The sequence below is a fragment of the Pelodiscus sinensis genome, chromosome 9 (genome assembly GCF_049634645.1).
Source record: "Pelodiscus sinensis isolate JC-2024 chromosome 9, ASM4963464v1, whole genome shotgun sequence".
Taxonomy (NCBI): Eukaryota; Metazoa; Chordata; order Testudines; family Trionychidae; genus Pelodiscus; species Pelodiscus sinensis.
In genome coordinates, this window is record NC_134719.1 from 35,461,837 (window position 1) to 35,484,259 (window position 22,423).

The window sequence follows — 22,423 nt, forward strand, 5'->3', positions numbered from 1 at the left end:
AGTGAGCTTCTCCCACCCCAAATATCAGAGCACTATTGCAGCTTTTTAGTACACAGCAGTGTACTAAGAGCTGTAGCACAGAGTGGGATAGAAATGTATCTAAAAATGTTCAGTTTCACTGGGCTAGAAAGTTACAGCATTAAAAAATGGAGCCCTTCAGAACATACAGGATCCTTCGAGCCAATAAAGGGCCCACTTCTGGAAATCTTACTCCCAAATGGCTGACTGATTCTACACTGCCTTGCACTCTGTGCCTTCATTTATTTTGCATAAAAAGTGCAAAAATAGGTACAAGTGAGAATTCTTCATTCCCATAGGAGGAAACGACAACAGAAAGTGGGCGGAAGTGGACAATCATGTGCAATGAGTAGGACTCACTTACATGAGAAGCCCTGTGAGTGCAAACTTAGATACATGGTGAATTGTGTTATACAATTGTGTCCACAGAGTGGCCTAAAGCAGTGAAAACCAACAGAGTCAGTGTCAAATTTACAGATATTCTTAATCCAAGCAATTCCATATTAATCCACCTGACAGAAATATATGCCGCATCTGCATTTGGGCCAAGACTGATTACATGAAGCAGGTGCAGAAAACTTGTTTGGGGTGGATTTTTGTGTTTCAGTGAGCAACTGATCCTGCACTGAGTAAAACTGTAATTCCTCCCAAGCTGTGACAAGGTTTTAAATAATTTTATCTTTGTGTTTATGTTTCATATAACTCAAGCATATGAAATGGAGTACACATGACAAGTATCCAGCCAGCTGCAATAACAGCAGAGCTCCAGAAAGAGGCTCACTTTCCTCACTGCAGCAAAACCAGCCCAGATAGCAAAGGAAGGGATCTTATTACACTGCATTCCTTTTACTGTCAGAACTGTGATTTGCTCCAGTTCCTACCAACAAGCCACTGGGTTGTGTAGACACATGCCTGTGTAAGTGCACACACACACCTGAATTTTAGCTTTTGCAGATTAAATCAAATGTGTAACCTGAATCAATTCCAGGGTAGGGAAAAAAGCACATTTTAAAAATACCCGTGGGCAAAGAGTGTTTATTACACAGAATCCGCTATGTGTGGCTAACCAATATTGAGATGGGCTTTGTCTTGAAGAGTGTTAGGATTGTTACAATTGAGAAAATAAGTCTGTCTAACATCTCTGAGTTATTTAATGTTTATATCGTGAGGGAACAAGTAGGCCTCAACCCATCATCTCTCTCTGTACCTGAGTACAAACCAAAAACACCAAGAATCAGATTCCAAACATCCCTGAGCTTCAGATCCACAATCCAGCTTTGCAGACAGATCTTATCTCATTGATTGGGCAGAGAGCTGGGATTCTACCCAAACATTCCAGATTTTGGATCAGTCTGGATGCTGACCCATATCCAAAATATAGGGCTCAGGCCCATTTCGTTCCTATGTGTGTGTCTATTTTTGGCAATTGCATTCTCAAAGCTCATCTCCTCCTATTTGATATGACAGCACAGCCATATTGGTGTAGTAGCTGAACCTTGAAAGGTTTGGCATTGGATGCTCCTCTCTGAACTTCTTAGCACTATACACCTGAGCTAGATACGTGGTGGGCATAACCCTCTAACACTTCTACTGTAAGCTGGTGAAAATGGTCATTTTGGGGCTTAACCACAGCATCAGTCTCGCTTGAAAGTGACAAAACAGATTGATCAGTTGCTTCTTTATAACATCTGTATCTTCTCACTGAAATATCCCCAACTACAATCTGTCTCTCCAAAGCAACCTGCCACTGTGTGAACCCTCTTGATATACAAAAAATATAAATGACCGCTTGGAACATGGGTATTATAATGCAAAGAAAACCCTTGAAGTAGAACACCAGAACCACCAAGATGGTTTGCGTTGATACTCACCAGCTGGAAAAGCTTAAAGAAATCCACATTAGTGTACAATGAGTCTTCTATTCGCTGCAGGTTCTCCTGGGACAGGGCGCACATTGCATTATGCACAGCATGCATGCCCCTTTGGCTGCTGAAGATAATGAAGCGGTTGAGTAGAGTCTGGCTACAAGCGATGTCCTTCAGAGTCAAGTCAGGGACTCCATAAGCAAACTGCAGCCAAAAGGAACAATTCACTTTTATCAGTGGAACAAGTGGTTCAGGCTTTTCAGCAGCAACCAGAGACAATACTAATACTTAGACTAGAGGTTACTATTAGACCCTCCCAATGCATTCATGGACTGTAGGGTGCTGCAACCATCTGAAGTCACAGCCTTCAAGTGACCGGCAATTTATGTCACATGTAATCACCTCCTGTTTAGGCAGGGATTTTCTCCCCTCACTGTGGATTTGGGAATCCAAGCTTTAAATACACCAGCATATTAAAGCAGGACAACTTGTCTGTGTGTAGACAAGGCTGTCAAGAATGTAACATACGGCAGATATGAAATATAGCACACAATAGCAATCAAATTAAAAAAATCTGTTTCTGCATATTTTAAATGACTGCTTATACTTTGAGTGCATGTGCAATTCCAGTTATTAGACAATGCAATAACCACAGCCAGGCCTGACACCACACAGGGTCTAAGGAGACACTCGCCCCCACGCCAATGATCTTCCAAGGACCCCAAATTATTGTCACAAAAGGCCAAAGCATGTACAGTATGCACAGTCCTCATCCATGATACAAATTCTAAACCACAGCAAAATTCTAACACAGAAGCCAAATTTTACTTTTTTAAACTTTGAAAATCCAAGCTTTTCCCCTGGGGCCTAACTAGTCCCTAGCTTACGCTCTTGCCCTGTACGTGAGCTGTGTTAGGATACGTTCACTCTGCAATAGCACAGCTTCAGGCTAATCTGCAGCATTGACAATCTAGTCATTAGATGATCAATCTTCAAATGTGAAACATGACAGATCTATGGAATGTAGCCTGTGACTGTGCCATGTGATGTCCCCTGGTAATCTGCAGTGGCAGGCACCACTAGGGAAGTAAAGTAACTTTATACTGATGCCCCCAACACATGAACCCTATGGCAAGCCAGATAGTCTAAGGACACATTTGCTAGATTATTAACACAACTCTGACAGCCAGGGAAAGGACAGAAAGCAACAGAGGACGTCAGTATTGACAGGACTTTTAAATGTGGTTTGTGTTTTTCAGGCAAAATCCAAAGAGGGACGGGTGAGAACATGTTAAAATGTTCTTCCAGTTTCGCTGAATTAACTTGCTGTGGGTCAAGGCATTTGCTCGGGAAACATAAGCAGCATTTTGGAATGTGGACACAGGGCTAAATCTACACTGATTGTAAACCTGGGTTTGTAGGACCTGTGCTTGTTGGAGTCAGTGTTTCACAGTCCATACTGCACTATAAACCTGGGTCTACAGTTGCTGGACCTGGGTCTCACAACCAAGTGAATGCATCCCACAGACTCTCTGACTTTCAACTGTGGCTTGAGCTATGGCCGCACTACTAAGTGGCAGTGCCCCAAGAGTGGGTGCTGGGGTTGGTTTTGTTCAACATCACAGTCTAGACTGGAGTGACCCCTAGACAAATTGGAGAATTGGGCCAAAAGAAATCAGATGAGGGACAAGTCCTGCACTTAGGAAGAAGGAATCTCATGCACTGCTACAGGCCGGCAACTAACTGGCTAAGTGGAAGTTCTGTAGAAAAGGACCTGGGGATTACAGTGGACAAGAAGCTAAGAAACCAAGAAGGCTAATGGCATATTGTGCTACATTAGTGAGAGCATCCTTAGCAGATTGAGAGAAATGCTTATTCCCTTCTCTTTGGCACTGATGAAACCATATCTGGAATACAGCATCCCGTTTTGGGACCTCTATTACTGAAGGGGAATGGGGGGGCAAACTGGAGAGAGTACATCAGAGGATAACAAGAATGATGAGGGAGCTGAGGCACATGACTTAAGAGGAGAGGCCGAGGGAACTGGGCTTATTTAGTCTGCCAAAGAGGAGAGTGAGGGGGGATTTCATAGCAGCCTTCAACTACCTTAAGGAGGGTTTCAAAGAGGATGGAGAGAGGCTGTTCTTACTAGTGGCAGATGACAGAATGAAGAGCTATGTTCTTAAGTTGCAGTGGGGGAGGTCTAGGTTGGATATTAGGAAATACTGTTTCACTAGAAGGATTAGACTAAATACTTGGTTACTTGAGTCAGAAATATGTATGTACATGTGGTAGTGGGAGTTTGGTCTCAAATCTACTCTAAGCCCAAGTTTACAAAGCAGTGAAGAGGTATTCAAAGTGTTTTGCAAGTGTTCCAGATGCCTGACTTTGGGCTGGCAAAGTTCCTGGCTCAAAGTGATCTGCACTGATAGTTTGTCAGTATGCTTGCGCTTGTAAATCAAGTGAGGAACCCAGGATGTGGATGAAACTGATAGGGATTCATCACAGAACAGCAAGAGGCTTATTTACAATGCAGATGCCCTCTGTGGTTACTCAAGAACGAAAGAGATTAGAAAAAACACCAAGTCTCCTCTCCTCCCTTTTGAGTTGTTCTGCAAACCTGGGCTGTAGTCTACCTTTTCTTATTTGCTGCAACCCAAAAGCAACCCTTTAAAGGAAAAGGATACTAATTTTATCAGTGTAATTGTTTAGCCAGAACACGCAAGCAGAAGTACAAAATACTTTTAGCTCCTAAGCTTTTTGATCAGTTTTTGCTTTCATTTCATGTGTCATTTCCTGCACATCCTGGGTAGTAGGCGATAGAAGCTAAAGACAGAGCCCGCTATTTGCCAAAGAGTGAGGCTCTTAACTAGTTGCTTTGAGGTTGGTTAGTTTGATGCTGTTCCCCAAATGGCACTGAGATTGCATATAACTGTGTATATGTGTAAAAGATTCAAATCTAGAGTAGCAAAAAATCCTTAGGAGAACATATGGCCTTGTGATCAAGCCTCTGGAGCAAGACTCAGAAGATCTGTATTCTAGTCCTGGCTCTACCACCTTCTCCAACAGGGGCAAGTTACTCGATTTTCAAAGGGGCCTACGGGAATGAGGCATGCAATTCCCAGTGCAAGTCAGTCCTAACAGCCCTTTGACAATTACAGTATTAGCGTAGGAGGTCTACACTTCAGCTGTCAAAAATGGTTCAGTTTTGGGGTAGAAAGAGGCAAACCTTTCAACATCATTCCAGAAAGCATGACAGATACCCATGTTCCAGGAAATCAGGATCATGCTTCCTAGCCGCTTTGTTAAAAATACTTTGGGCCTGTATATAGCCAAACTGATTTCAGCACTAGATGAGGGAAGGCTTCTGGGAATCCACTACTTACAACCAGTCACATTTCCTTAGTGTAACAGACCTGCAAGGAGGATGAGGAATGAAAGGAAATGCGAAGTGAACCTGAAAAGAGCTTTTTGCTGTATTTATAATTCATGAACACTGAAGAGACCTAGCTTTTCAGCTCCTCAGTTGGTGTAAATTGACAAAGTAGCACTGAAGTCAGCTAAGATATGCCAGTTTATGCCAGCTATGGATCTGGCCTGGTGGGGTCAGTGTGTGATGGAGCTTCCCGTAGCTGTCTAGTCAGACCTGTAGTATATTAGCAATCTGGCAACCAGTCACACCAGCTAGAACCTGTAAAGTCTGAAAAGTGAATGCAAGTTAATTAATCCTTTCTCCTGCTGGCCATAAGCAGACCCACACATTTCCAGCATTTTGCTTTACGTGGCAATGAAAAAGAGGAATTGTGTCATTCAGCCTGAATTATTACCTTTTCTCTCCCGCCTCTCCTCTCACACAGCATGGAGAGCAATAATCCCAGGGGTCTGATTCACCAGTGGTCATTCATCCGCACAACATTCCTCTTAGAACTCCCCAGCCACCAGCCCACAGAAGGCCAAAGACAGCCCAGATTTAGTCAGATACAATCCTCTGAGCAGTTACCTCAGGAATGATCTGACTTGCAATTTTCACTGTGCATTTGTGAGTAGATCTATTATTCATTAAGAATGCAGGTCCAGGACAGCTGGTCTGCTTTTCAGTCCTCCCACCTTTCTCTGTGAGACAGTGCCATAAAGCCTGTGTGTGACCCAGCTGACATCCAGGCGGTGAAGTTAAACATTTCTAACCACAGAGTTGTTTCTTGCTGTTCACCCCATTGTTCAATTAAAATGGGTCACAGCTGCACAATGTTCCTGAGCCAAGTCTTCCATCATGGGGACAGGTTCGCTACTAGGCAGTGTAACAGTTCTTAACTCCAGTGCTTTGGAGTAACACAGGCAGCAAACCATAGTGCCTTGGTTTGGTCCCTCCCCAGGGTATTTTTAAGGCCAAAGTAAGTATGGATTCTGAAAAAACCAACGAAGGGGGAAGAGCACTGTCTCCCATAAGGAGCCTCTAACTGAACTGCTTTTTATTCCTGGCTACCTCAAAAGCTGTTGTTGCACTACAAGGCCTTGTCTACCCTGGGTAGGGTACAGGTAGCCACCCAGTGAAAAGCAGATGGTGTCCCCACTGTTATGTAGCAGTTGAAGGCTCTGGGGCCAGGGTAGCTGGTTTGCAGAAATTTTGATGGTGCCCAGAATACACAGAGCCTGAAACCCCTCTCCCACCCCTCACCAGCCTAAGGTTTTGAAAGAGAATTTGAATGGGAGAAGGGTGCAGGTTCTGGGAGAGAATTTGGATGCTGAGTGCAGGCTCTGGACTGGAGCAAAGGATTGGGGAGCAGGAGGAGGGACAGGCTCTGGAAGAGAGTTTGGGTGCTGGCTCTGGCCAGGGACTAGGGTCCTTGAGTATCAGCTCTGGGAGGAGGTTTGGGGTAAGGACAGGGTGGAGGGAGACGGTGCAGGATCTAGAGGGAGAGGGGTACAATGAGATGGGTGGTGCCACACTTACTTGGGGGCACCCCTCTGGCCAGGGGATCTGCCTCATCATCTACACTGCTATTTATTATATCCCCACTGGGTTTTTTCGCAGTGTATGCACTCTACCTGCTGCTGAAAATGTAGACATGTAAGATATAGCTCATCATCTTACCTGTTCAGCACTTTAGTCCTGCATTTTGCTTCAGCTACACCAGACTAACACGGCTACATTTCTATTACTATTTTACCTGTTCAGGGCGCACTTGAGAATTAATCAGCTGGAAAACCACTGAATCTGAGAGGCCAGCATCATTCAGCAGAAAGGATGTCAGAGTCTCCTCTTCTTTCAAGATGTCTCTGATTCTTAACCCTCTTCCTGTGTGCAAAGAGAAGCAATATAAATACCACTGAGAAGCTGGACACGGTGAACTAAAGAATGCCCTGCTTAGACCCGTGGAAACAGCATGCTTTGGCCATGATTTTCAAAAGCTACCAGTGCCTTTGAGGTCCAGCATGAGACACCTTATGGGCCTCATTTTCAGAAAATATTGAGCCCCACCCATCTGAAAAAATCAGATCTCCTAAGCAGTTTTTGAATTATGGGGAAAAATGAAAAGTTAGGAGGACTTTAATGAAAATAAATGTTAAAAAAATAACAACTGTACATCTCCCTCCTTCTCCCAGCACTTGGAATAAGTCAGAATGAGCAGGAAGGGGGCCTTTCATATTCCTGAGCACCATTCTTAAAGGTACCTCAGAGTGAGCAACTGAAAACAGAGGCACCCAAAAGTCACTAGTAACACTGTGAAATCTTGGCCATTTCTTTTGAAGTAATGTTTTGTTTTACATATGCAATTATGTTGTTGTGATGCTGGAGCTGCCCCCCAATCCTTCTGCTGGGTGTTGTAAAAACAACCTTGGACATTCAGTGTCATTTACACTCACTTTGCATTCACTGTCAACAGCAATGTAGGCTCAGCCTATAGCTTAGTTTTCTAATTTGTAAAAATGAGTCATTAAAAGCATTTCACAAGCAAAACTTCATTACTCTTTTCAAGCAGCACATCACAAGGAACCACATTAAAGCTTTATAGTCCCCACTATTTAACAAATCCCACCCAACACACACGCACGCACACACACGCGCGCATGTGCACGTGAAAGGCCACAAAATTCCATTCCTTCCATTTTTATGATAATATAATTTATAGTAATATGTCGAAAACACCTCAGTTCCTGATAAGGTTACAAGTGAGCCAAATCTGGATAGCTCTTGCTTATCCTCAATTAAAACCCTCACTAATGTCAAGGGGAATGCTGCATGAGAACTGTCCAATTAAAAACTCAATAAAGAGCTCAGAATTTGACCCAGAAGTTCTGCACCATTACAGTTGAATGTTCGGAAGTATCTGATAAATAGGAAGTGCCACCCATTTATCAGGATGCTGGACACTTTCCAGTAGAAGACCTTATTTTCAGTTTGGGGTGATATTTTCCATGCTGGATGTCTGCCTGTCACTGAATGGTTTTGGAAACTTTCAGCAAAAACAGTTCAGCAGTTTCTCAGAATGAGTTATAGGAAAATCAGGGCTTTTGCCCATGTTAAAATATTTTATAATTGCTTAACTGAGAAGCTCTAGTTCTCTATGCTTTGTAGCAAGCACTTGAAATTTGGCTGAGAAGGTTGAGAGGGAAGGGAAATTGCACTCTGTCAGATGTGGCATCTTTCTTGTCCCTGGGAAAATCTGCCAAATTTGGCCAAGTTGTGAGTTTCTGAATATCTCAGTTCATACACAGACAGGGGCGGATATAGGGCAGGGCGAACGGCCCCGCGCATGCGCCGTAGCGCCACCGCGCATGCGCATGGCGTCACGGCGCATGCGCCATGGCAAAGGGGGGCCCCCGCAAAACAGTCATCTGTCCCTGTACACAGACTTCTTTGGCGGGTAAATACTCCAAAAATGCCATCCGTACTGAACAGGCTCCAGCCCAGGAGTCCAAGGGCTAAGCAAGGTTTTCCCTGTAATTGCTGCTCCTGCAGGAATCCTAGGGCTGCTGTAGCAAAAAGGACAGGAAGATGGTTTCCTGTATTCTCTGTGCTCCCCACTGCTCCTGGTCCTGTCCCATCATTGTGAAGAAGGGATCAGGTACACTGGCATGCAGAAAAGTTATCAGCTGGGACTGGGGAAACAGTAACTTGAGAGACTTGGTGGAATGGGACTGCAATGTGGTGGCTGTCTCTTGAGGCTGGTTCAAAGAACCAGGGGAAGGTGGACTGATATAGGCAAACTTAATTCTGGCATTTCCTAATTTTTGGCCACTTGACTATTCCCCCTTAATGTTCTCTTAGCCCAGGGTATGTATGTAATTTACTTACGCGCACGCGCACACACACAAAATCAGCTATTCCTTCTACATAGGGAAAAGAGTAGCGCTTCTCATCCTGTTTCTTTATCCCCAGCATTAGTTTTGTTGGCTGCTTTATGAACAGAGTACAACTTTTATTATAAAATAAATCAGGCTATTGACTTAAACAAAAAAAACTCTGGAATTCTGAATTAACACTAATATTGGGCTACACGGGAAGCCTGGCAGCTGGAACACACTTGTTTGTTTTCTGACTTAAATAGAGTTGACATGCCCTGTAAAGGAACACTGAATGCAGAACTGGGATTGCAAAGAAAGTTGAAAAGCTCAAAAAACCTGGAGTGCAGCCCTGAAACTCTGAACTTCAAGGCTCTGGCATTTTGTGCTTTCCCTCACTCCCACAGGGCTCACTGTTTGGGATCAGTTTTTGATTCTTGCTTCCAAAATACAACTCAGAATATATTTGTGGTGTTAGAAACCTACATTTTCGGATAGTCTGTGGTACTCCAAGAACTTACAGTGAGTTAGTCATCTCATAGCCTTCAGACACACCATCCCAGAATACCTGCTTCAGATGGCTTATTGGAGTCACTGTATTTATTGTCTTTATCTATTTTAGAACATGTCTATGAGTCCATTTGTTCAAGAACAAGTCCAGTGCTGGTCCCCAGAGTCCTGCCTGCCTGGACCAGCTGGAGGCCAGGGCCTACCCCATTACCGCCCCGCGAAGGACAGGCTGGAGACCAGGGCCTACTCTTGCAGCCTCCTGGCAGGAATTGCTGAATGGGGAATACAGTGCGGACCCCCTAGGAGAAGCACCTCCCACCCTCTGCCCTGACTCCTGCACCCCTATTTCCTGCCCTGAGGGCCCCTCCCCACCTCCATCCCCTGAGCCATCCAACTCCTACCCTGACACCTCAGCACTCAGCACCCAGCACCTCCTGCTCTCAGGGTTCCCCCACTGAAACCCCTGCCTTGACTTCTGCACTAACACTCCCTGCCCTGAGTCCCCAAACCCTGTGTCCTGAGGTCTTCACTCCTGCATCCTCACCCCCTGCTCTGGGCCTCCCCACCCCACTTCCATAGCTCCCTACACCGCCAAGCCCCTTGCCCTGACCCCTGTATCCCCAATCCCTTACCTGATCCCTCCCACACCTACCAACCCCACCTGCCCTGAGAGCCCCCCCACACCAAACCACTCCCCAATATAATCATTTATATACAACATGCACATTTTCTTTTAATTTAAAACAAACAAAAAACCTCAAACAGCCATTACTCCAGTTTAGGACCCAAGCAGCACTAGATAAATCTGCTAGTTAATAAATATTTGCTGAAGTCAAAATATTTGATTCTAGGAGAAAAATCCTCTTGAGATGAAGTACTTGTAGTTAGGATAAATCACTGTCACTACTGCCAAGGCCAATGATTTTAGTCCCACTAGTTGTGGAAGTGTTCTTTTAAATCAATCATTTCTACAACCATTCAAATACAGAAGTTTAAATGTATGTTTACTAACAGGCAGGTGTGAATTGTATTGTTACTCAACATTATCTGCAGAGGTGAGGATTGGGTTCTTGGGCAGGAATGTGCAACTATCTAAAGGATATAATGAAACAAATTGCCTGTAATTCTTTCCGGATTAGTCCTTATTGTTTCCATAAACTGGGTCATAATGCCCAATTCCTCCCAGATTCTGCCCAGGTGGTGGATTTCAGGTGCTTGGAGTAGGAGCTCTTGAGCATCTTGATACACTCTTGCTAAGCTGAAAGAAAAATCAATGCAGGTGAGACACACTTTACATGTCATGGGAAATGCATCCAGAACATAGAGCATGACGCTCTTCACACACTGGTTAATCTGAGCAGACTGTCCCCTAGATGTAGGTGGTAGTGCTCAGATCTAGGTTAGGATCCAAACTTTCCCAAAGTTTGTGCATATTAAGATGTGGGATTTTGATTAAAGCCTATTTCTGTACTTAAACCCTTTGGAAAGCCTTTAATGTTGTCAGGCTACAGACATGTCAATCTTTAGGGATTCATTATTACAGCAACTTCACCTTTCTAACAAATACTACAGAAAGACTATTTGAGCTGTTGTAACAGAGTCAAAGTGTTCACTAAACAGCAGCAACCTAGATGACAAGTATGAAAATTACTTTGAGCCCAATTTGGTCATGCTTGCTCATGCTGAGTAGTATTTTACTCAGGGTGTATTCCCTGCCATCTCACAGTAGGATGCAATAGTACAATACAAGTCAAAACCTTCAATCAGGCTATTTATCTGTGGGACAGGCACAAACAAATTCTAGTGAGAAGCAGTGTACATGTTGGTATTGAGCTGTCATAGATAACCACTCCTTGCTTTGGGCATGAGAGAGAACCTGGACATATATCTATCCTGAAACACTGCATTTCTTAAGTGTGCTATATTTTTTCATACAAAGACAGATACTTTCAACCTAAACAATTTATTTCAGACAATAGGAAACAGAGAAGCAAGAAGGAAGTCAAGTCTCTCAAAGATCACAATGTATTTGCCTCCTTTGATGTGTGAGTCTGATTGGCCTCACAAAGCTGCAGGTGCAAAAAGAGACTACCTGGAAAAGTAAAGGTGCAATATACAGAAAACAAATGCACTAGCTCACAGGCCACTGAGTTTGATTTCACATACCATTGTTCAAAGATAAGTAAAAGAAGAATCTAGAATGTAAAGGGAAACCCAACATAGGCCAATTTCAGATGGCTGCACCTTTTCAGGCTTTGCTGTTAGTTCATGGATGCTTCCACTTTGGAGTCTTGAAAGCAGTGATAGTCAGATTCAGGCTAGTGAACTGCAAGAGGCTCTTACATGTGTCTCTTGGGCTATGGAGAGATTTGATGAGTCCCAGGGCAAGATGGGATGGGCCCCCTACTCTGTGCCTCTGGAAGGAGTGGACCCTTGGGTGGAAGAGGTGAAGGTGGGGCTGGCCTCCCCAGTCAGCCCTTCAGAGGTGTCTGGAGCCACTTTATCTTATCTCCTGCCGCAATTTAAAGGGCCTGGGGCTCCAGATTCTCCCCCCCTTCCCCAAGCAGCCCTGCCTGTAGCTCTTTGGAGCACATAATATTAAAACACTGTGATTTAATTATTAACCAGTCCAAGTTATTAATTAATCAGGGTGCTTTTACTATGTTATTAGCCAACTGAAGTTGATATAATAATAATACTTTGCCAGTCATTTTGCTGTGAGAATAAACTAAACATTTCCCCTGTCGTACTGTATAAATACAAATACATAGTACAATAGTAAATGAACCACTCAATTCACACCAGAGTGGCTTTTTTGGACAATGCTGATTACTAATTTGGCTTCTGAATCCTTATGTTTGAGTATCACTGCTGAAAAGATAAAACCACACACTGACAAATGGGCATGCAGCCATTATTTCCTGCATGTTTTAACAGATTTTGCAATTGTCCTCATTTTACTCTAGTGGTCCTTGCCCTGTTTAACTCCTTGACTTTCATGAGTCAGCCATAATGCACAATACATAGAAACACTTGCTAAGATCATTCTGACCAAAAAATCAGCATTTTACCCATCTCCTTCCCTCCCTCCTAGTGAACTTAGTGTTTGAGAGTTGACCAACTGACCAAAGTCCTTTAGACAGGTACAGCATGGCCTGAGCCAATGCAAGCTTTCCCACATTGCCTGTTTCTCCATCGGTGGGAAAAGAATATTCAGATTCTAGACTTTTAAATCCTTGGCTTTTATTCTTAGACTTCTACCATAATTGCCAACTGAAGTGGTGGTGTTTGTGGTATGGGGACTACGTCTGTTCATTGGCAATTAGAGGGACACCACCTCATTTTACACAGGCCATAGAAGTGATGTCATATGCTACCTCTTTTACTTGTTATTGATCAGGGCTAGATCTAGATCTACATGCTACAGTTTAAAAGCTCTGTATTCTGAACTATCCAGGCTTCCTGGATGCTCAATTTTCTGCCAAGGATTGGATTTGAATTCACACTGCAGAATAATTCTATAAAATATCCTTTACCATGAGCCCATCATATGAGAGAAGATAGGGATTATAGCCAATTTGAGGGTGGACTTTAACTATTCCATGACTGCTCACCAAGATCTCTCAGATCTGTGAAATGCAGGGCTCGACAATCGCGGCAAAACCCACTCGCCAGCACTGCACTGCGCATGCACGAGACCTGCACGAACCACCGGTGAATGGGTAACCAGCTGAAATCTACTCACCATGGGCGAGTGGATAAGCAGATTTGTCGAGCCCTGGTGATATGCATTAGAGTCCAGAGATGGGCAAAAGGTGCTCATCAGGCCGCATCTGGTTTGCCTAGGGCTTTGATCCTGCCTGTGCAGCTGTTCCAGGCCCTGCCCTCTAGCACGTAGGGTTACCAGGTAGTCTCAAAAAAAATACAGGACGCACTTGATCTGGGGCAAGGGGGGAGGGGGCGCGGAGGAACCAGCCAGGAGAGGAGCAGCTCTGGCTGGGAGGAAGGGGGAGGTGCCAAGAGGAAGGGGATGGGACAGGAGGCAGGGCTAGCTGGGGAGGGGGGAGCTAGGGGCAGTGGGGCCAGCCAGGGGAGATTGAGGGAGGAGCAGCCAGAGGGAGCGGGGCTGGCTGGGAGGGGGGCCGGGGGAGATCTGGGGAGGGGTGGTCGGCAGGAAGCAGAGTTGGCCAGGGGGGAGGGGGGAGTCGGATGGAGCGAGGCAGGCCAAGGGGGATGGGGGGGAGCAAATTGGCCGGCAGGGAGCAGGACTGGCCCGGGCATGTGCAGATCCCAGGGCGCTGCCTGTCCTGCACATGGTCCTGGCAAAGCGAGTCTGGCTGCAGCTCCACCAGCAGCTGACAAGAGCTCAGAAGCAGGGACAGGGCTTCCCCTCCTCCTCAGATGCAACCAGAGGCTCCCAGCGCCGATCACGCCCCACCTCCCAGCCACTCCTCCCACCCCCACCAGGCTTTCTTCCGGCGCCCCACCGGAAAACCAGAAAATACCGGACATTGCACATGTTTGGTATTTTCTAAGTGTTTTTACCGGACAGAGGCCCCAAAAACCGGACTGTCCGGTAGAATACCGGACACCTGGCAACCCTACTAGCACGTTGCCTGGGAGATGGAGCAGCAAGTCCTTTCAACTGCTTCCATGTAAAGGCTGCCAGGCAACAGCCCCAGGGAAGACACAAGCTGTTTAAAAAAGTAGCTGAAAGGGCTTGCATGTTTCTAGCTCCCTCTAGCACAGCTGTTCCCATCCTTTTCCAGATGGGGACCCATTTTGACAATTCAGGAAGACTAGGTGACCCAGGGCAACTAAAAAAAAATGTGTGAATGGCTCCTTAAGAGCCACCTGGGGAGACACCTGGCAACCCTTTTGAAATGTAATGGTGACCCATATTTGGGTCTCGACCCATAGGATGGGAAACCCTGTAGCATGAGGCCCGGAGCAGTGAGCCCTTTAAATAGTAGGAATTGAAAGGGCTCACAGCTCCAGCTAATGTGAAGCCTAGGAGTGCAGGGGAGACATGAGCTCTTTCAACTCCTGCTATTTAAAGGACCCACCCCCTAAGTCCAAGGCCCTGTCCCTTCCAGGGCAGCCCGCAACCATTTCAAAAAATTTTGAAGTGGTCCCCACTCAAAAATTATTGCCCACCACTGCATTAGACACAGGATGCTAGGCATTTCTCCAGGACCTCAGTATATTAATGCAGCCCCAATACAGCAAACCTATCTTTTCCCTGAATGCATGAGATTCCTCTTTGCTTACATGGAATTGTTGTAGTTAGACACAATGCCAGGAGATTCTCCACGGGTGGGGTTTCGGAAACAAGGATTGTTCATGTTACAGAAGATGCCCTGTAACCATGGCAAGGTTCCTGCAGAGGGCATAGCCTTATTTGGAAAATGGCCTGTGTATATGAAACAGAGAAAAGAAGACAAAATATTAATAGTTGGGTTTCATTCCTAAAGCAGCTTGAATGAACATTAAGAGCTTCCCAGGTTTTCCTGTTGCAAGAGGAATGTTATGGTTACTTTGTTAGCCAAGAAAATTTATTTTGGGCTTCTATCCTTGACAATTAAAAAGACATATGTTCTGTGTACAGGCCGTCCTCGCTGTAAGTCCAAGATTCATTATAAATCCAAGATTTTTTGAATGTAACAACTTAAAGGGGAATTTTTTTCCTGTGGCTGACTTCCATTTGTGCAAATGGGGAGTGAAGGGGTCTTGTGACTTAAGAGTGGGAAATGGAAGGACTTATAATGCATCAGTTCCTAAAAGTATCAACTACTTTAGTGCGGTGTACCGGAGTGACTTATAGTGGGGACACCCTGTATTATTTTCAAAACCACTCAGAATTGTTTTAACTCTGCTCCCACAGAGGCAGAACTCCAATTGATTTCAATGGGAGCAGAACTAGGCCAATGCTGAGCCTTTTGAAAATCCTACTGTCCACATTTACTAAAATGGTTATATTAATGACTGTGTATATTAATATTCACAAATGTGAGAGTAATTGGGGAGTAACCCCAGAGTTTCCAAACCAAATCACTAATTTCTTGGGAAGGTTTCCAACAACAGGCCCAATTCTGGCCACATCTTCAGACTTGCAACCCCACCAATATCCTAGACCAGGGGTTAGCAACCTTTCTGAAGTGGCTTGACAAGATTTAACCCTCCTGCCCTGGGTTGTACCACTCTCCCAGGAAGGAGAGTTTGGTCTCCCGCACTGGGCTCTGTGCTGGTGTGACGTAGTGGGGGTACCTGGCTGGTTTCTATGCTGCTGGCTCTGGGGTAACCCCCACTGGCTGCCATGGGTACCACGACCCAGCAAAACAGGATGAGTCACTATGCAAACCAGTATGGCCAGACACCCCCCATGGAGAGAAACAAAGGAAGGTGGAATGCTGCCCTGGCTGGGGGGCAGGGCTGGAAGAAGGTTAGTTTGTGGCTGTCTGAGAACATGGAGAAGACAGCCTAGGGAAAGGGGCTGGAGTTTAGGGGCCCAGTCTCCCCCATCTCAAGGGGGCCTGAGGCATCCTAGCCCAGCTCTGTGACCAGATTACATCTGTGCTGTGCTGTATCCTGGAGAGGCAATAAACTTCCTCTATTCCACCGGCTGGTGCAGTCTGTTTTTGCCATTTCGGGGTGCAGGAGACGGGGGACCCCCAACGCGCCGTCACAGCTGGTTTTTCCTGTGGCGAGGGGAGGAGCAGTGCATGCATGCTTCCCCACAAGTCGGATATGGTGCAGAGCCTTATGGCTTCCTCCCCACAGGAAGCCAGCACTGGCTCCAATCTTGCGGTGGATGCAACGCTGGATCGCCGGCCAGGGCTCCCCGTTGAGGGTGGGAGGCAGCAAGGGGAAGCCGGTTCATTGTGCAAGTCACTGAAAATTATCTTGCATGCTACTTATGGCACACGTGCCATCCATTGCTGACCCCTGTCCTAGGGGGGTAAGTTAGACCAGTGACCAATGTGTGCATAAAATCAAGCAACTACATGTGGAAATGAGAGGAGGGGTTATTGTCAGAGCAGGGCATAATCAATGGCAGAAAAATAAGCAGCACTCAGCACCCTGAGCATAGACAACCCTCAGTATCCACTATTAGGATAATACTGGTATGGCAGCTTCCTTTATAAACAGGGAAGTGGCCCATACATTGTTAAGATAGGATGTTTTGTTGCATTACTTTAATTCAGGGATGTTATATAAAAAAAACAAACCCTAAAACCATATACTATTTAGGGGAGGGTCTTCTTTTTATGTGTATAACACTTAGCACAACTGGACCCTTGAGTCCTGATTAGGGCCTTTAGACATTATTGCAATACAAATTATTAATTATTAGTTTTGTTTTAGAATATATATTCTTACATTCATGTTGGCGATAGACTGGGTTAGCCTTCCTCAGCCAGACAAGGACAAGAAATAAAGACAAAGGCCATGCAAGCTCCACCAGAAAACGAAGCTGGGGGAAAAAAGTATAAACAAAAGAAATGAGACTTAAAATCTGACAAATTAAAATATTCACGTTCTCCTTTTAATGTCTTCCTTTGATAACTATAGCATGTGCAACATCTACCACATATTCCCACTTCTCTGGCCCTTTATTATTATTGTTGTTGTTTGTGCTTTATTACCAAACAGAGCCCCACAGAATATCACCACAAATTCAGTGCTCCTCTCTCTCTCTCTCTCTCCACTGAAAGAATGTTTATAAGACCCAGGGTAATGAAAGAGCTAAGATGATGAAGAAGCAAAAAAAAAAAAAAAAAAAAAAAAAAAAAAAAAAGAGAGAGGCGGCAGCATGGCTAAAAGAGCTAAGAATAGATGACACTAAAATAATAGCAAATAATAATTCCAGAGAGTTGAGAGGAGCAGCTAGTCAGATAGGGACATAGGACTAATGGGCTGGATGGGAGTGTTTTCGAGAAGAGTAAGAACAGCAATTGTTCACTGAGCTTCTTGTGGAAAGGGATTAATAGCCTCTGTGGTCTGCAGGAAATTATAGGGATGAAAAAGGACTGGGTTCCTATAGCATACCTGCCACCAACTCCTGCTGAGTTAGCAGTTATATCCCCACAAAATACATTTTCCCTTCAGATGCTTGTCTGACTAGTTAAAACTATTCATTTTCTCCTTTTTTATGTCTTTCTTGATAACTATAGCATGTATAACATCTACCATATACTCCCCACTTCTCTGGCCCTTTATTTTTATTATTATTGTTGGTGCTTTATTTGAGCAGGAAGGGCTTGCAGTGTTTTTCTGTGCCTACCCACCTTATGTTACTTTTTTCTATAACAGACACAACAGCCTCTTCCTAAATCCTGAGTAGTTAGTCTGTACTGTACATAGGAAATTCTCCCCCAGACACCAGCTACGTACAGCAATCTGTAGAATGCATCATGTGCCCCCTTCTTCAGGCTAAATGGTGAAAGGGGATCTACCAGAAAGAAATTCCACATTATAATTAAAAACAGGGGTTTGGAGCTGCTCCATCTTTTCCACTGTAACTTCATCTATTAGCTTCAAATAAACTCAGCCTAGGCTTATGGACGAAGCGTGAAGAAATTTTTGCTAAGCTAACATTTCCTATTTCACACATTTAATCTAGAGTTAAACAAAATACAGACCGGGGGTGGGGCTGGAGGGGGAGAGGGCCACTACTAGACCAAGGAATGGGAAACCCGCCACCATGAAGTTTTTTTCCAGCTCTCTCACCACAAGTAAGGAGGAGCAGTTCAACTGGGGTGAGGCCTCTCTACCTCTTCCAGTTTTCTTCTCCCCAGCAACTAATCTGGCAATAAATCCTAGATTTTCCTTCAAGTTAACATCCCTTTCAGTTCATTTCTTCAACTGGACAGGACCGTCCACCAGTGATTTTAGTAAAAGAAAAATCAAACAGGCTCCTAGGGAATGTTCACTGGTGTTCTTATTTGGACGTTGCCGCTAATCTCTGCCTGCCCACAGAAACTTCAGTCTCAACCCAGGTTAGCTGGCTCCTCACATGTGTTAGGCTAAACCTATTTGTTGCTTTCACTCAGCTCGGTAACCCGGCCACTTGAGCTCTGACTGTCCTCCAATGCCTTCCCTCATTTGCATGTGTGTGCTCAGAAGTAGAGACAAGTTCTCCCACAGCTCACTGGGAAAGAATCTAAGTGGCTCAACTTTGCACTATAAAGAGCCATGGGCTAACAGCCCCCAGAAGTTCTAGCACCTCACACAGGAGAGTGCAGCACCAGTCAGCACCTGGTTGCCATGGTGCTAGGCCCACACTCAGAAAGAGGCACAGCACCCAGACCAAGGCTCCACCCCCTGCTCGGTTTGTGCTCCGCTTGAGGCTCTGTCCCCACTTCGCATCTTCCACTTAATGCCACGTCCACTTCTCTCTGCCTCCTAGCCCCTTGCCACAGCTCATTCCTCTTTCCCCCTCTACCCGTTGGCCACTTGCTTCTTGGGTGATGTTTACTGGTCAGCTGGTTAAACTTTCACATCCCCACTGCTGACTAGACACTAAAGTCCAGTTGCAGGAGTAACCGCAAACAGCCTGCCCAACAGGAATTTGGGAAAAGCAGCAGCTGCTGGCTGGAGAAACTGCAGCTCAGCTGGGGAGGGAGAAAGAGAGATAAAACTGGTTCCTAAGGATCTGGCTCTGGCAATGACAGGTAGGTAGGTCCCAACTCTGTGCTGACCTGGGAGGGGTTCCTGTTTGTCTCCTGCCCACCCCTATGTGCTCGCTCCCCCTCAGCTCCTGTCTGGCTCCAGGGATTAATCCAGGCAGCCCTGTTAGCCCAGCCCTGTCCATGCTTCTGGTACACTGCCCCTGGTATTCCAATCCTGGGGGCCCCTCACTCCCAAGCCATAGCCCCCTGCCAACCCATTCCTTGGCTCTGCCCCCAAAATTAAGGACCTGCAATAGATGTAGACAAAAAACAAAAAAACTAACAAAAACCCAGCCCACAACCCTACCCTCTTCAGCACAGTGAAAAGAATATTAGACATGACTTATTTATTGATGTTACTGAAAGCTGTGCATTTTAACCTTTGTGCAGATTTTGAAATCTCAAAGATTTTCATTCTTTTCCTGCTCCGGAATGCATACTCACAATACTGTACATAGCTGTGTTTTATTATTTTCCTATTGTGTAGAGTTTGTTACCATGTCCAGAAGTCTGAGTTTTTTTATGCCAAAGATATTAAACATGACTCTTATTTATCAAATTAAGACCCTTACCAGGGGTGAAAGTAATTTATAAGTCTTAGTGGTACCTGGAAAGGGCCATAGACAGAAGGGGTGGGGATAGGGCCAGCATTCCCCAACCAGCCCTTCATCACTGCGCTGGCAGTGATTTAAAGGGACTGGAACTTTGGATGCTAACTGTGGTAGTAGCTGCAAGCCCTAAGCCCTTTTAAATCACCAGGCCCCAGGATAGCTGTCCCTCAGGCTCCCCAGGTCAGTAGCCCTGCCATAGGCTTACCAGGTGTCCGGTATTCACCCGGACAGTCCGGTATTCACCCGGACAGTCCGGTATTCACCCGGACAGTCCGGTATTCACCCGGACAGTCCGGTATTCACCCGGACAGTCCGGTATTTTCTGAATTTTTTCCCAGCCAGGAGGTGAAAATGCCAGGCACCTGGCAACCCTACAAACACTCAGCGCCCAGCCGCCTCCCCCCACCCCGAACCCATCTCCCAATGTCTCCAGCCCCCATGCTTACCTGGTTCCCCAAAGCTGCCGGCACAAAATGCCTGCCAGCCAAAAGACCTAAGGGAAGCATGCTTCCGCTAGGTCAGTGGTCTCCAACCTTTTTACACTCAAGATCACTTTTTAAGTCTCAGAACAGGCGAAGATCTACCACCCCATCCCTTCCTTGAAGCCCCGCCCTCTCCATTCTCCTGTCCATCAGTTGCTATCCCCAGCCCTTATACACTCTGTTAAACAGTTTATTTATAAATTATGCAATATATAAAATTAAAATCACGTTTATAGTTGTTGGTCTGTTTTTAATTCATGCTATTTAAATGTCAAATGAAGCATTTACAATTATACATTTTGTTCTCTGCTATTTTGTAAATCTAAAATCAAGTATTAATAATTATATATTTTTTCTTCCAATAACAAAGTCTCAGTGTGACACCTGTGAATGAACAGTATCTGCCAGTGTCTTGAAGTCTGGGTTGTAGTCTGAGATTGCTAGTCATATACAGTCCATCAGATGGTTATCTGTGATCCTGCGCTCAGCCTGGGAAGCTTGCTCCAGCACAGCTGGAGCTAGAAGCAGCCTCCCTGGGCTGAGCGCAGGGCAGCCAGGCTGGAGGGAAGAGAAGTGGCTGCCCGGCCAGCTGGTCATGGCACTCAGCCAGGGTGCACCAAGCTCCACGTGGGCAAGCGCAGAGGAGAAGCTACCGATCAGCTGGAGCGTGGGGCAGCCTCTTTCAGCTGAAAGCCACAGTCAGCTTGCTGGGGTGTTTCAGCCCTCCCGACCTCCCAGCTCCCACCATTCCTCGCAGCTACTCACCTGTGTTGTTGCTCGGTGAGTAGCCGCTCCTCAAATGAGGAAATCTAATGTAAATGTACTGTGCAGGTGCGCAGTTCAGAGAGGGCTCAAGAGCTACTCTAAGAGCCCCTGAGATCTACTGGTAGATCACGATCTACTGGTTGGTGACCACGGCCCTAAGTCTTAGTGCTCAACCGCGCCCCTGTTCCTATCCCTGCACTTAATGCTGTTTTAATGGTGGGGTTTTTTTTTGGCTTAAGTCCTTTTTTTTTTTTTTTTGCTCAACAACTTTGGTCCCCTCCTCCCCCCCCGTTTTTCCCCCCCCTTCAACAGAACTTTTTCCCGGTGTTTTTTTTGGGGGCAAGGGGAAGTGTTCGGTATTTTTGTTTCAACCATCTGGCAACCTTACCTGCCAGTATGATCCCTGTAGCGCTGGTGTTGCAGTGCTTTAACATTGGCTGTGTACCAGTCTGTACTCGTGGCCACTTTCTTACCAGTATGCTATACCAGTCCACTTTCACCTCTGATTATTAGCTTTGGAAAGTGGCATGCACTGAGTGGTCAAAATTGTATGGGATTATGAAGGATAAAATTAGGTTCATTTCTGGGGAAAAATTTCATGCACGCTTATGTCTGGATTTCTTGGAAGTGGATAGTTGGTCCTTGTGATTAAGTTTTCTTTGTCAGTAAGGAAATAGATGGACTCTCAAAGGCAAAGAATACAGTGACTTCATTCACTCGGCTGAATGGAGAGGGGTGGAGAGAATCCATCAAGGAGGAAGCAGGAGAGAGGGAATACAGTGAGCCACAGGGCCTTTGAAGGAAGAGGTGGGAAAGAGGAGGTTGTAGTACTCCCCTGTACTGTCCTGCAGAGGAGAAGGGCACAAATATATTTGGCACTGAGCCACATATGGTTAATCCAGCCCTGGCACCAGTGAGGACACAGTAACTTGGTACATATTTGCCATGTGGCTGCTCACATCCAGTATAGACTAATGCACAGCATCTCAATGCAGTGCATCTGCAGATGCGAATGCAGATCCATCAGCTGAATTTTTTGTGCAGTGATAACATTCCTCTAAGAATTAGTAGGTTGTTGTCATGCATGTGAAACTGGAAAGAGGCTAGGGGAAGTGATTTTTACTGATGCTTAAAACTTTCAGTTTTTTACTTATACCACAAGCATGGGAGTCAAAATACTTCTCTATTACAGATTCAATAGTCTACTTTTAAGGCTA

At 45.4% G+C, this 22,423-nt stretch overlaps 1 protein-coding gene across 1 annotated transcript in view; it reads right to left on the minus strand.

Moving 5' to 3' along the window:
- Window positions 1–22,423, minus strand: part of ABCA4 (ATP binding cassette subfamily A member 4) — a 137,189-nt gene that overhangs the window by 88,763 nt on the left and 26,003 nt on the right. The window contains exons 3-7 of the mRNA XM_075936565.1: window positions 17,058–17,151; window positions 14,949–15,090; window positions 10,796–10,935; window positions 7,052–7,179; window positions 1,890–2,087 (exon numbers count right to left, since the gene is read on the minus strand). Of these exons, the coding sequence (XP_075792680.1) occupies window positions 1,890–2,087; window positions 7,052–7,179; window positions 10,796–10,935; window positions 14,949–15,090; window positions 17,058–17,151 (702 nt within the window). The remainder of the gene's footprint in view (window positions 1–1,889; window positions 2,088–7,051; window positions 7,180–10,795; window positions 10,936–14,948; window positions 15,091–17,057; window positions 17,152–22,423) is intronic.